The sequence below is a fragment of the Tauraco erythrolophus genome, chromosome Z (genome assembly GCF_009769465.1).
Source record: "Tauraco erythrolophus isolate bTauEry1 chromosome Z, bTauEry1.pri, whole genome shotgun sequence".
In the NCBI taxonomy this organism is placed as follows: Eukaryota; Metazoa; Chordata; class Aves; order Musophagiformes; family Musophagidae; genus Tauraco; species Tauraco erythrolophus.
In genome coordinates this window covers 14,878,011-14,893,169 of record NC_141496.1, presented here as the reverse complement: position 1 = coordinate 14,893,169, position 15,159 = coordinate 14,878,011, and the positions used below count along the sequence as shown (strand labels likewise).

Genomic DNA, 15,159 nt, shown 5'->3' with positions numbered 1-15,159 from the left:
ATGAGGCTTGTCTGCCTACAAGGCAGAAGAGGTGCTTGCAAGTTCCTAGAAGATAACAGACTTCTCTACTTGGAAGCTTCATATTTTAGTGCAGCACAAATAATGGTCATTGTGGGCCTAAGCAGTTGTGCCTGATTACTGAGACAGGAGAGCAGACCTGCACTTACTGGTTGCAATCAGTGTATTTGTGTATTAAGACAGAAAATGCAGCAGGTGACTTAACGCAGAATTGGCACTGCGTGTGTGCCTTTGGGCACACATCCTCATTAGGTGGGATTTGCTTTATATTTAAAGAGGCTGAAGACAGATGCATCACTGACATGCACCAATAGATGCTAAAATATGATACAGATCATAACGTGTTGCATATATGATATACTGTATAAATCACAGTACACTCCAAGCAGCAGAATATCTTCGTGTCGAAGCTGACTGGCTGGCTGATGCTAACGGGCAATGAGGCCCTGAGCAGCTGTAGCCTAAATACTTCTGTGGCCTTTCTTTTGGACGCACCAAGTGAGTCATGCTATACAAACACTACTAAATCTTACCAAGTCAAAGCTGCAAGGTCACGATTCCTCAATTTTTTCTCTGCGTGAAGATGGGAGAGGTGAAGCAGTGATCCAGACAGCAGAACAGAGAGGGGATAGATGGGGAGCAAGGGCAAACGCTCTTGAAAGAGTCTTTAGTAGATCTGTGAAAGCTTAAATCTTTTGCTGTATCTCTAGATACATGCTATGCATGCTTGCTTCTGGTAGTTGTTTTTATGTATCTTGTGGCAGATGCTTGCACACTTACAAATGAGTCTTTTAAATCTGTTTATAACTGTACCTAAACGCATCTGACTGCCATAGTTAGTATTCTAATTCTGAAAAGTGTAGTTAAGCGCTCTGAATGCGGTTGTACAGGGGAGGTTTTTGGAGTCTTTAGTTCGGGAGGGAGATTAGAGACCTTTGAAAATGAGAGATTTCTCTTCTAATACCAAGAAATGCCCCAGTGTTGCATCAGTAAATTCTGTGCATCAGATCACATGAGGAAAAATTTTGTTTGCCCTCATGAGATTTAAAGAAACTACTGGATTTTTAACGTTTGCAGTTACCAGCTTTAAGTTAAATAAAAATACTAGTCTTTTTCCTAAATCCCTACAAACAGTTTGCTTACCACAAATGACAGCGATTTGAATTTCCTCTGACCGGGTTATTTGGATTGGCATCTAAATATGGCTTGTTAAAAAAAATGAACGATCCAGTCAACTAATACTGAAAGCTACTGTATGTCCCGACTGACTCTTTATTTCACTCTCAGCAAACCCACGCAGAGCAAGCATTGCTGTTGTCATTATGTAAACTAAGAGAACTTAATATCCCAGTAGCAGATAAAGCTGATTTCCTGAGTCCTGTTTTTTTTTTTTTATTTGATAGCGCAGTTGAGATGCAGCTGCTGACTTCTCGCTTCTGGAAGGTATTCAGAGAAGATAAAAAATTTAGCTGTCCAAACACACTTCACATGCAGTTTTAATTACCTTCGAAAATGTCTTGTCAGATGAAAAGTTATGTTGGATTTGGTCTTAATAGGAGGAAGACGATTCATTGTGGACCACAGTTGATACTCTGTGGCTGGTTTATGTGTCCTTATGTGGAGCAGGGAGGCAGAGCAAGGAGTTGGAGGTTTGTAACAAGTTTTGGCTTTTTTGGACTGCTGCAACAAATTGTCAGGAGTGGTCATCTCAGAAATCTGTAGTTCAGGTAGCTTACTTGAAAACTGCTATCTGGGTTGAGAAAAGGTAACCTGTTAGCAGCATATTGTGTCACCTAAAAGAGGCACAATGTGACTTCATTTTTGGTGTTAGGCACCAACAGCATTCTGAGCAGGGTGAGTCAAGAAGGAAGGTGAGTCTCCCAGCAGGTGGGAGAGCTTCAGTTGGAGCTTGTATTTTCTTGTGCACCTAAGGAAAAAAACTCCACAGAACCACTACTAATTCCTAATTTAGATGCTTACAGCACCATCTGTTACTCATCTGCACATTAAAATTTTCAAATTTCTTAGAAAATTCCCTCTTGCGAGAAAGGTACTATTTTACCTGTAGCTTGATAGGTGATTTTATTTTAGTTACAGAAAAAAAAATCTTTACCTTCTTTTACATTAAATGGTGAAAGATACATTTTTAGTGTCACTTCTGAGTTACCTTTCTGAAGTACTAGTGTTTCAGGTTTGTAAATGTCACATCACCACCCCAAGGTGGGCTTTTGGAAACTAGCCAGGTATTTTGTTCTTAGTTTTCTATTTTAGAGAACTGTGCTTCAGTCTGGATTCTTGTGATCCACTAGAACTGTATTTAGAAAATGTTCGAAACAGTAGGATTTTTACAGATGCAAGGAAGGTAGCAGAAGGAAAAAGTAATATGAAAAACTTCAAAGTTCAACTGAATTCAAGTTTTTAAATAAAATCAGATAATTCATCAGACTCTTTTATCTTGAAAAATTGTGTTTTATTCTTTGGGAAAAGAGAAAGTTGAGCTATTGTCTTCCAGTACTTAAAGAAGGCCTACAGGAAAGCTGGAGAGGGACTTTTTACAAGGACGTGTAGTGATAGGACAAGGGACAATGGATGTAAACTGAAAGAGGGCAGATTTAGATTAGATCTAAGGAAGAAATTTTTCACCGTGAGGATGGTGAGGCAGTGGAACAGGTTGCCCAGAGAAGTTGTAGATGCTCCATCCCTGGAAGTGTTCAAGGCCAGATTGGATGAGGCTTTGGGCAACCTGGTGTAGTGGAGGGTTTCCCTGCCCATGGCAGGGGGTTTGGAACTAGATGATCTCTGAGGTCCCTTCCAACCCTAACCATTCTATGATTCTATTCTAAAAAGCCGTGAGTATTAGGGTATTTACCCCGTGTTCTCTTGTGAATCCAAATGTACAGTGGTACATTTGAAGGTAGTATCTTTAAATAGAAACATATTTAATGAATGAAGTGGTTCTGTGAAGCTTTTCACTGTTTTGTTGAGTTCAGACTGCCCATCTCTGCTTATTTTGTAATGTGAGCTGTTTCAGTAGATGCTCTTCTAGAGAGCACAAGTGTTTGAAAACTGGTAGGGCTGTACTTGACTCTACCTCACACTGAAAAGTGGGGGGAAAAAATTTTCATCTCAGTCTACTGGATTGGAGGCATACAGAATTCAAAACAGGTTATAGTACATCAAGATTATATAAAGCTAAAGACACTTTTTCAGAAATAAAATTTTTGAGCTAGTCCACTGGAAGGTGGGATGGGTGTAAGCATTTTTCAGGTTACACAACCACAGTGTGCATTTGTTTATCTTTACCTTTGAAATTTGATATACTTGCATCAGTGTTAAGTAACTTCAGTTGCATCTGCTTTATTAAAAAGTTCCTTCTAGGTTGTCGTTCGGTGGTAAGAGGAGTCTGGAAAATTACGAAAATAAATAAATGGGATGTTAGTAATTCCTTTTTCCATAGCATTTGTGTTTTCCAGCACATCATTCAAGTACACTCAGTCATATATAGCCAATAGTTGCAAAAGTAGGGCATTTCAGTGTACCTAAATTAAACTTCATGAACTATCTCACCAAGCATCTGGTACTTTATACAGCTGAAAAGGCTGCTTTTTGGAAGTGGCTTTAATATTGTTTTTAAGTACTTAGCTAGTTGTGATTTATGACATTGTGTTGTCATCCTGCTGAATTAGTGAGAACTCAATGATTGAATTGCCTGGGTTGCATTGGGTTTCTAGAAACCTGTTAGTGCAGAAAATGGTTACTGCTCTGTTTATAGTTAACACAACAATTTGCTCTGCCTTAGTCTTTGAATTGCAAACCACTATGTGTATTCTTCAGTTGTGGTTAAAATGACAATAATACTTCAATGTGGTAGATGAAGAATTAGAAAACAGTTGATGGCATTTTTACTGTTGTTCATGTGCAGATCAAACTCTTGCCTCAAAGCAGCATTTCAGTAAAGATTCAGGAGCACGATGTTGCCAGTTTCACTTACCAAGTGAAGAAATTCAGTATCGAAGTTAGTTACTATAGAAATAATGGCATACAAAGTGCTACAATGTGCGAAACACTTCATAATCATTACTCTGTAGCAGGTATAAAGGCAGCACTTGAAAGGCTGCTGTGGCTATCTAATGAAAGTGAGGCATCTAAGTTGCTGAAGAAAACCGAGCAAAGTATAAGGAAAAAAAATTCCTAGCTGAAGTAGCCCACTTGGCTTGTACAGCCTGAGGGGCAAAGTAGGAAACTGATAGAAAGCTAGCAAATGGCCAGAAACAGTATTAGGAACAATTCTGAGCAATTCACTGCTATTTAGTACATCCATCAACAGTAGACTGGCAAGAGTGCTGGTCGGGTAGGACCAGCCTACCAGCTTTCTTCTATGGTACATACTGACCTACTGCGTAGGGTAACCTACCATTTTTTTTTTTTTTTGTAAGCAAGCAGTTAGTGGCCTGTATAATGTCTAATAACCCAGACTGGAAAGGGAGGAGGAACAGGACTTAATGCTTACGGCTTGCAACTCAGTGGTAGTTTGTAATTGAAGGCTTGATTCATGTTTGAAGCTTTATAAACAACTTAAACCTAAGCCTAGGTAATGCTGATTCTCAGTAGGACTTTGTTTTGGGAAGCTGCATGGTTTCCCTGCTACTTTAGCTAAGGCAAATGCTCCTTATTAAAACGATCCTGTAAACAACACATTTGTGGATTGCTTCTTTTGACTAGTAAGGTATCTGAAACCAATGCATTTTAAGTTCACCTAGAATCTGCAGCTGCTTAGTGAAACTAGTTCTCAGGTTTGCTTCAGAGGATTCCTGCTAGTTGGAATGAGCTGGACTGCAGGTCCCTGAAAGAGCTGGATGTCCCAAAACGGGTTAATCTACTAGTACCACAAGCATGATTCTGCTGAAACTTGCCCTGTTAGTGAAAGGTTGATCCTGAGATTTATCGAAGTATCAATTCAAGGAGCCTGGAATTTTTTGTGGCCCACCTCTGGACCCACTCCAACAGGTCCATGTCTTCCCTGTGCTGAGGACTCCAGACCTGGGTGTAAGTACTCCGGGTGGGATCTCACCAGAGTGGAGGAGAGGGGCAGAATCACCTCTCTCAACCTGCTGGCCACGCTTCTTTGGATTCAGCCCAGGATATGGTTGGCTTTCTGGGCTGCATGCGCACATTGCCGGCTCATGTCTGGCTTTTCATCCACAGTACCCTAAGTCCTTCTTGGCAGGGCTGCTCTCATCTGTTCCCCAGTCTGTATTGATTCTGGGAGTTGCCCTGATCCATGTGCAGGACCTTGCCCATGACCTTGTTGAACTTCATGAAGTTCAACTGATGTTGGCCCACCTCTCCAGCCTGTCAGGGTCCCTCTGGACGGCATCCCTTCCCTGTAGAGTATCAACTGCATCATTCAGCTTGGTATCATCAGCAAACTTGCTGTCATTATTATAAATACAGCAGTTGAAGCTCATAAATGATACTTGTCTTCATAATTCTCTATTTAGAAGAAATTGAGGGTGGCCCTGCTGTCCTTTATTTACTGTGAAAGTTGGTGTCATATCCAAACCTGGACATCTGTTGCATGCAACCACCAAATTCAACTCCCCCATCAGTTCCAACTGTTGCTGGAAAACCCACTGAAGGGTTGTGGTTCAAGGTTGCTGTGGCTGTCCTTTTAGCAGACGCTTCTGTGTGTAGCACTTGGAATGTCTCTCCAATGTGCAGATTCTACTGGCAGGTTCTGCCATGGCTAACTGCTCAGTTTGTTTTTGTCTATGTTGTCTTCTGCACCTTATTATCTAAGATTCAGAAGCTGAATCATGCTTTAATCCCACTTATTTGTACGTGGATTGTTTTTACACTATGAAATAGGAATGTTTAATATATGACTGGAGCTCTTAAGGAATCAGAAAATTCAGTGTCTGCCTGACCTGTGAGGAAAACAATTTGTTTTCAGTGGGATGGATGATGATTCAACTTAACTAGCAGTCAACACTAGAACACAGGAAAATTACTTGCATGCAACTGTAGATTGCCAGTCTTTGGCTTTGGTAATTAAGCAAATTTTGTGTCAGTGTTCCTTATTTTTCAGGGAAGCTAAGAGGAGTGTATTATTTGAAGCATGTGCTATATTCATATTCCTGTCAAAATAAATGCTTGCTTCTTTTAAAACCAAGAGCACTAACTTTGTCTATACTTGAGAGATGTGGTTAATCTAGACAATTTCTGAAAATACAGGACTTTTGATAGTGCTAGAAATGTTAGAAAAAACTAAACTGTTAGAAATGTTTAGGTGATTATACCTATAGTGGTCATAGTATTTTCCTCTTCAAGTTAAAATTCAAAATTCTGTGTTTAGCTGTTGCTCTCTAAATCCATTTGTTTCGTGGTTCTTTCTGTAGAAATTAGGTAGATTGGAAAACAGTGGTCTGTTGTTTTCCTGCTGGGCTGTGTGTGTGGGCAAGCTCATTGTGGAAATTTTAGAGTAATAATTTCTAGATCTATGCTTTTTTTATTTTTGCTTCTAGTCAGACATTTAGTTTAACTCCCAAGTGAGCAACAGTCATAAAATAGCTGATTGGTACATTGAGGCATTAACTCTACCCTGGTGCAGTGGCAGTTTTAAGGTGACATGAAGGTTAGTGCTGTAAATTCAGAATAAGCCTAATAATGATAACATGAATATATTTTTTTTTAGTGTACTAGGATGAGATGTAGAAAGTGCTCGATTCAGAATTTCACTCTGGGCAACGTTCACATCACTGTTTTGAAAGAGAGCGTACTAGTTTATCTTAATGCTTAGGTTAGCAATGTCAGTAAGACTTAGCTATGGGTTTTCTTTTCCCCATTCTCTAAATCAAGGATCAAAATCCACATACGTACGCAACCTTGGGCATTCGGATTTTGCTTGGCTTCGTGTTGCTTCTGTATTTGTGGCTACGGGCCGTGTCCTGTTGCACAGCGTTACTCCAGGAGGGCCAGCATTACTCAAGTAGAGCAGACCCACAGTTCAAGTGGGGTGAGACTTGCCAGAGGTGAGAGCTAAGACTCCAGAAGGAAGGCAATCAAGCAAATATCTTGTGCCTAAATGACTGTTAAAGGAGCTCTGTGAAAAACTATCCTCTAATTAAAAAAGCATCAGGCCGGAAGATACGAGAAGAGCTTTTTTCAGGCATTCAGTCTAGCAGTTTTCTCCTTCAGGCTCCTAAGGAAAAATAACTTCATCGTAGGATGTGTTCTGCTCACCTGAGTGTGTTTTCCCATGCAGGCTCTTCTGGAAGCCTGCTTTGCATTGCATCTCTCCTGTGAGGTTTAAGAACTCTACTGAAGCTATGCCTGAGTGTATTTTTGGCCAGTGGGTCCGTGTTTTCGTACGCCAATGCACTTTTAGCTAGAATAGCTCTCATGTATATTCATACGTTTTATTTTACTGTCTTGCGTGCTCTTGAGGTCAGATTAATAGGCCTACAGTTGTATTTGCTGTTTCTTCCTACTCTCCAGGAATACTTCTGCTTTTGGGTACTTCCACTAATGCCCCCTGTAGCTGACTAGCCTGGTGTGACATTTCCTGTACGTTCTAGCCTTATTTTTTCCTGTTCCAGGAGCCTTAGCAAATGCCATGTTTCCCGTGTGTTTATAGACCATTAGCTGATAACATTTATTCATCAGTACTTTCAGTTTCCTTTGCTCTTACTGATCTTTCCAGATAACCACTGGAAGAAATTATTTAACGTGCAGTGCAGGGCTCCAGACCTGTGTGTGGCCCCTCACGTAGGCTTTTACAACTTTAACACCAAGAAATGCCAAGTGTACTCTAGTTTGAAGTTCCTGAGCTCTGTACGGATAGCATTTTTATTTTCTAGCTCATGTCGAGAAAGTCAGTCTGTAGTCTGGCAGTTTCTGGAAGAATTTCACTAAGTTTAAATGTTTTGTGTTTTGCAGTATACTCCTTGTAGTGTACTGGCAGGCTTCTTAACATTCTTTGTGATTTTTTTTTTTTAGGTTTTCTGTGTCAGTATGGGTAAGTTTTGCAGGAGTATATGCTATTACCCTGTGACACTTAGTTTGGGCCTTTTTCAGTTTTATAAGATTCTCTGCAGTTCCATGGGCCAAATGTAGCTGTGTATTCTGTGGAAGGAAATGACTTTTCATAAAAAGGTTAGTGGTGAAATGAAGTAGAGAGATAACTTTGGATGAGAACTTTTTCCTGTAAAACATCAGAACTCTGTTGCTTTACTTCATTTAAGTCTCAGTGAGGATTTTATAAAAGAAAACCTGAGGAAACTACCTTATACAAAATCACTTACGTAAATGTTGTTGCATGTTTGGTGTAACTCCATATTTCTTTAGGTAGACTTGATACTTAGATCAAACTGCTACTCCATACAGCTTGAAATACCAAATAAACTCATCATGGGTCTGTCATAATAGTTTTTTCACATTTTAGCCAAGAATGTCAATACTTGGTATAAAGGTACCTGCTCAGTAAGACTGGCAGACTTACTCTCTGATGTTGAAGGTGGAAAGTAGCCTGTCAAACCCTTTCCCTTTGGAAAGATGACTGCAACAATTGTAAATCAGAGCTTCCTCTGCAGGAAGAAGAATTTGCAAGTTGTCGTCATGCAGCAGCTAAAACCTACGGGCCTGTTTGAGAGATTTGGTTGGTAAGACCCAAGCCTGACATGGGTTTGTGGGCCTGTCTGGTCAGTGGGCTTGGGAGCCAGGCTGTCCTGCAGTCTGGGGCTTTTTGTGTGTCACAAGTTCCTTCCAGGCTCTTTGGGGAGGTGATCGTGCACGCAGCAACTGGACTGTTGATCTTTGCCTTCAGCTTTTTTAAAGTAAAAAGGAGGTGGTGGTCTCAGTTTATCTTATTTTTTTTTATCCTCAGTGCAGAGCTCTTTTGAGAAGCAGCATTTGTCGTAGTTTTAGTATGGTGTTGAGCTTCTGGATACGAGGCAGGACCAGAGGCAGTGGGCACAAACTGGAATACAGGAAGGTCTGTCTGAATATTGGGAGACACTTTTTCACTGTGAGCGTGACTGAGCACAGGGACAGGTTGCCCAGAGAGGTGGTGGAGATTCCATCTGTGAAGATCTTCTAAAGTCATGTGGTCATGGTCTTGGGCAAGCAGCTCTGGGTGGCCCTGCTTGAGCAGGAGGGTTGAACCAGATGACTTGCAGAGGTCCCTTCCCACCTCAACCACTCTGTGGTTCTGTGGCTTCTGACCACAAGGACTGTAGACACTTCTCTGGTTCTTTGGAGTAGACACGTGAAAAGCAGCTGATGATTAGCATTCCTATGTGATATACTTGACTGTGGTTAGGCTCAGGCAGGCTGTCTCTTTGTGAGTTCTTAGATGAATGACCTTGTGAGTTGTTTATTTCTGAGCTAAAGGGATGAGGCTAGAGACGAGCAGCCTGTTTTAATTTCTGGAGCCTTTTGCGAAGTAGGACAGTTCATTAACTCCGTAGATGTAGCTTAGCCATTTAAAATTCAAGGCCCTAACTTTTTATTTATCTTGTTGCTTAGTAATACCTGGTACTTATTCTAGAGCTACATTCAGAGGAGTCCTCTGCACATTAGATACCTGTGCTGCTCTTAGCAAGAGTAGAAGTACCCATGGAAATTTTTCAGTCATCAGGATACTGGCAGCTTACTTGCTGAGCATTCTCTTCTGCTTTCTGAAGCTGTTGATGAAATAATTTAACCCACCTAAGGCAAGTGTGAGTTACAGAACAGACTCTGTTCTGCAGCAGTGTCACTACCCGTACCTCTTCTTGTGAGTAATGCTGGTGAAATGTTAGCTGTAGGCTCACCACTGATGTTGGTGGCTCAGAAGCCTGAAAATGATCATGCAGAGATTCATTACACTGTCATTGTTCTGAGTTAAAAGTGCTCTTTGGCCAAGCTGAAAGGTAGCATGCTGATAAATTAGCCAAATAAATGAGGTACATAAAACTGCAAGATGGAGTTTTCAGCTTCTGTTTTGTGTGGAAGCAATAGCCTGTGGAAATAGCAGCCTGAAAAACGTGTGCTGCAGCAGCAGTCTGCTTGTCAGGTGCTTGTGTTTCATTCGCAGCAGAGGTTTCTAGAGGAGGCGTGAGTGGGAACCCGGATTTTAGTAACACAGTTGACTTTTTTGAGGTTGTTTGCTGTGGGTTTTCTGTTCTTTCTGGTGGTAAAGCAAGGTCAATTTGTGCTTCAAATGTGCAATTGAAAAATCCCTCTTCCACCAAAGAGGTGGTGGAAAAATCCCTCTTTCACCAGACCTGAGGTGCTCAGCAGCAGATGTTGGCTATGGGAAGTGAATACTACCGTCTTTTCTCCTTCCGGCTTTCTCCATTCTGCTGCAAATGGATCACGAGAGGCTGACAGCAGACCCAGCAATGGGCAGTGCTGTAACTGGCCATAGCCTTGTGTCCTCCTTCCCTCCTCACAGCAGCACAGTGTCATGTTCAAATTCCCAGTGCAACACTGTGGGTTCTGGAGGACCAAGAGGTGTACGGGGGTGTGCAAGCCTTGTAGCTGGGGAATTAGAAACAAAGGGTTCAAGTGTGTGGGCAATTAATGGAACATAACACTCCATACCCCAGTAAACCAGTCCTAACAAGCTTTGTAAAGATGACCTGAGAGCTTTGTCTGGGTGTTTTCTTATCACCCACATGCCTATATGTGTGTGTGACCAAGCACAGCTGCCTGTTACTCCACTCTCTGCCTTTGGCGGCATCCAGGCAAAGTCTAGGAGCCCCTCTGTTGGAGGTAGTTTCCCGATCTGAGCTGTAGGATCATCTGAAGATTTCGTTTCTGCAAGTTGATTGCTGATTGTGAATACATTGAGCAGGACAGTGATGCAGTTCCATTCTTCGCTCTAATTTCTTCAGCGCCAAGTCTGTCTTTGTACTTAGCTCATGGTTGGATTTCTTGACATCAATGGGTGTCAGATGAAGAAAAATTGCATTTGTTGGGATTGGATTGCAGTTAACCGTAATTGTCATATTCTGGAAGTCCTCTCCCCTTTACTGTGGAGTTCTGTAGTGTGGGAGTCTCTATGGAAATGGGATCAGATGTGGCTGGCTGGCACCACTCTCTCTTGGAAGCGTGTGCAACTTTGAGTAAAGGCACTTGAATAAATTGCTGGAAGTGCCTGCTAAAAGCTCCTGGCACAGATGAATTTCTCTACACAAACTCTAGGAGAAGTTCTGTTTCTGTGCTGATAAACTGGTTTTAACTATTCAGGGAAAGGAAGCAATGACAGTGTAATTGTAGAATAGTTCAGTCTAGAAGAAGCCTCAGGAGGTCATCTAGTCTAGATGCTCAAAGCAGGATGACTTTTGTTATGAATGTATTTATAAACTCCTTTTGCTTAACATCCTTTTTACCCTCTTTCTCCTACTTGCTTAATCTCCATGAAAACACATATTTGGCAGTACCAGCCCCAGATGAGCATTGTTAAGTGAGGTGAAGAATGAATGCATACAGATGGTGACTGAATTACTTGCACAGAAACCTGTTGCAAAAAAAAAAAAATAAATCTAATCTTTAGCCAGCAGTCTCACCTGCCTGCTCATAAGAGTCTGCCTGTATGAACTGCAGAAAGTTTCCATCGTCTAAAGAGTGTGTCAAGATTTAAGTATTTAAATTCTTTGGCTTCTGAGGAGAGTGGTGCTAGAATGCAACCGCTAAATACTGTTTGTCTTGTTATGGATGTGAATTCGAAGGATCTGGTGTATAATCCAGAGGACAGTATCAAAGGGAGTAGGTAGATTGTCCTTAAGCTTTTTTTGAGGCAGAGGAATTGTCACCTTTGTCGACACTTGGCAGTCTTCCATTTTAGCTCAAGTACAATGTGAAGGTTAATGTGCTAGATATTTCAAAGACTCCCTGTATTCTTAATTATAATTTCTGTTACTTTTTGTGTTGTCCTCTTTCTCTATAGCACAATGTTTATAACTTTTAAGGCAATTAGCTGTTTGTCTGGGTGCTTTTAGCACATGACAAGTATAGTTAGTATAACTCTTTTATGTAGATTTGCCTAGAGTTTAAATTACTTAGGAGATTCAGGAAAAGTAATGTATCCGAAGTGGTATAGAAATCAGTGTAGCATACTTGTTTGCATATTTCTGTAGAGCCCTTACAAGGTCTGTGATTCTTGGCTGCTGTGGCCATGTAACCCACTTAATGAACTAGTCAATGTAAGCTGACTGGGATGTATATAGAGATGTAGTTAATGTAATGCTTAGAAAAGCATGTGTCTCTACTGAGATAAAATATATGCTTTTTTTTTATAGCTTCTCTTTCTATTACTCAAGAACATTTACTGTAGTGATTAACTTCTACAAAATCAATTTATGTCTTACAGCTTGCTTTGAAGGGGTCTAACTATGCTGGTCTGCTGGAGCGGCATCGCATTCATACGAAAAACGTGGAACATGTTGTGGACAGTTTACGGTAAGAATGTGTGGATGTTGAGAATTTCAGGCACGGTGCAAATATCCATGAGTTGTGTAAAACAACAAAAGGAAGCTTTGTGTTACAAGCTCTAATAAAATAGCAACACTGAAAACAGGGTGATGCGGATGAACAGTCGTTTCTGAGACAATCATAACCTGAAGTAGTTCAGTTAACTAAGACTGCATTATCCTGAAAACAAATGAAAAATATATAAAGGGTTTGTGTGAGTTTCAAATGCTTGTAAGCTGAATACTGCTGTAATCAGTCTTTAATTACATGCCAGTTTTTCAGAAGGATAGGACAAGGAAAAACATGGGACATATTCAGTCTTTTCTGCACTTTATAGGAATGAGAAGATAGAAGTTCGTCTTGTTAAACGTCGAGAATACAATGAAGAGACAGTTCGGTGGGCAGATGCTGTTATATCAGCAGGAGGTACGACTTTACGGAAGGGAAGTATTTGTTTCAGTATGTTTTCATAGATAATTTTTCAAAAATATTTTGCAGTGTGTAAAGCATCTGGATGTATGCACATTTTGAAAGCAAATTGCTTATCTAATTGTCAGAAAACAGGACAAAATGCAATGGTTGTGACCATCCTCTCTATCTCTAGTATCTAAAATAGTGGCACTAGAAAGCGAATCCCAGTGCATGGCTACTTTGGAAATGTTTAATTGTCTTGTGTAAAACAGTATAAACTGTGCAATTTACTATACTTTTCAACTAAAGAGAACAAAATGCTTGCTGTCATGTGATTATACATAGCCCTAAACCCTTTGGTTTTTGGTATGTGAGGTGGAGATTAACATACTACCTTTTCCTCCCCTTACTCAAATGTCTTTCCTGCTTTTGCACTTAATTCCAGTGACTGGAATGTCTGGTTGGATGCTACAGGTAAAAGTATGCAACTTTTGAGCAGCCTGAAAAGCTGATGAGCAACTAACCTGATTGTTTCTTTCTAACATTGAATCACAGCAGTTCATTCAGTGTTATTTTGTGATTTGCTGCAAATACTGCAATGTGTTGTGAGCTCTGATGTAACGTTCCATCATCTGTGGCAGTTGCTTGGCTACTGCTCTGCCTTTCTTTCCTCCTCACTGGTCCACCTTGCCCTTAGCTACTAGTTACCATGCAGAATGGGTAGAAAAGGATATCTGTACATTCCTGAAGCATCCTAATATACTCCTGTAGATTTCAAAGAACTCCTCAGAGCTGGAGACTGAAGTGCCAGTTTGGCTGTGGGAGCATTTGTCATGTTATGAGGCAGCAGCTGGGAAGTAATACATCACCTGAGGTTTTCAGAGCTTATATCTTGGTGCAAAGACTGATTCAGGTTATAGTTGTCCTTCCATTTAACAGACAGGAAGGAATATTAATATCTGAAGAAACCAATGACACTTCAAGATTTCTGCTTCAACAGTTTTATCTAAGACTTCTTTTCCAAACATGCCTACTTGGGGCCAAGTGAGACCTTTAAATTATGCCTTCTAGGAGAACAACTGAGATGGAACTATAGTCGTTGTTTTCATGTGATTCATAGTAAAATTTGGTGTTGTTTCCTGTCTCTTGTGGCTTTGATTAGCAATACTCTTCAAATTTATTTTCTTAAAGTATTCTCTTACCAGCTGATAAACATACAGAAATTTCCATGAATCTCTTTTCGGACTCCTATGAATTCAGTTGCCTGGGCATGTATAGCTGTCAGATAAGTTTTACTTTTTCCAATCATGTTTGCCATTTTATTCTGAATTCCATTGTCACTACTCTGTTTTGAAAGGTGTCAGTAGTTTTGTGGACCCGTTTTATTTTTGTGCAGGTTACCTGCTCGGTTGTTGATATAAAAGCACGTAGTGATAACGCTGTGGTACATTTGAGGCTCTTTTGTTTGGGATACTGGAATGTGAAGTGAAACTAACTTTTGTTTTATTTTTTCTGTAGGCGATGGTACAATGTTGTTGGCAGCCAGTAAGGTCTTTGATAAATTTAAACCAGTTATTGGAGTAAATACTGATCCTGAAAGGTAAACACACATTTGGGAAAGCAGTGCTTTATTTAATATCAGGCACAGTATGCATCTGTTTTCATGATGCGTGAAGCATGCCATTAGCATCTGGCCTCATAAATGTCTGGTTTAGTGGATTGTAGATAGTGGATTGTAGATATCAAGTGAATCTGTTGTTTTACTAGAAAAGTTTTCACAAGGATTTATCCTGTCTCACCTGAAAGGACGTTAAGTAGTATTGGATGAGCATGACTGTGTTAAACTACCACAGATGTATTCACACATCAGTGTAACAAAACTTGCAGCTAGTTAACGTGTATTACTAACCAGAAGCTTGAGGCTAGAGATGGTGGTGTAGAACAGAGATGGGAAAAGAGACTAAACAAAAGCAACTAAGTGTGGTGCCTGAACACAGAGAAACTTGGTTTCTTTATGGAGAAGGTGAATCCTATTGGAAATCCAATAGGGCATCATGTGAAGATGTTTGTTCCAGTTTCTTTGTGTAAACCATGTCGTACCTCAGAGGACGCAGTCTCCTCAGCCAGTTAATGGCATTTAGTTGTCCTATTATAAACTCCACGTAAGTTGCATCCACCTAGCCATAAGATTGATTTGGGCAGGTGGATGCAGTGTATTAGTACTGCCTGGTTGGTATAACCTTCAAATGAATGGCAAGTAAAACTCAGAATTCA

General features: G+C 40.5%; 1 protein-coding gene across 1 annotated transcript in view; it reads left to right on the top strand.

The window, feature by feature from the left end:
- NADK2 (NAD kinase 2, mitochondrial) overlaps positions 1–15,159 on the top strand; it is a 32,976-nt gene that overhangs the window by 3,192 nt on the left and 14,625 nt on the right. Inside the window, exons 2-4 of the mRNA XM_086629441.1 lie at positions 12,374–12,462; positions 12,812–12,900; positions 14,404–14,485. Coding sequence (XP_086485567.1) covers positions 12,374–12,462; positions 12,812–12,900; positions 14,404–14,485 — 260 coding nt within the window. The remainder of the gene's footprint in view (positions 1–12,373; positions 12,463–12,811; positions 12,901–14,403; positions 14,486–15,159) is intronic.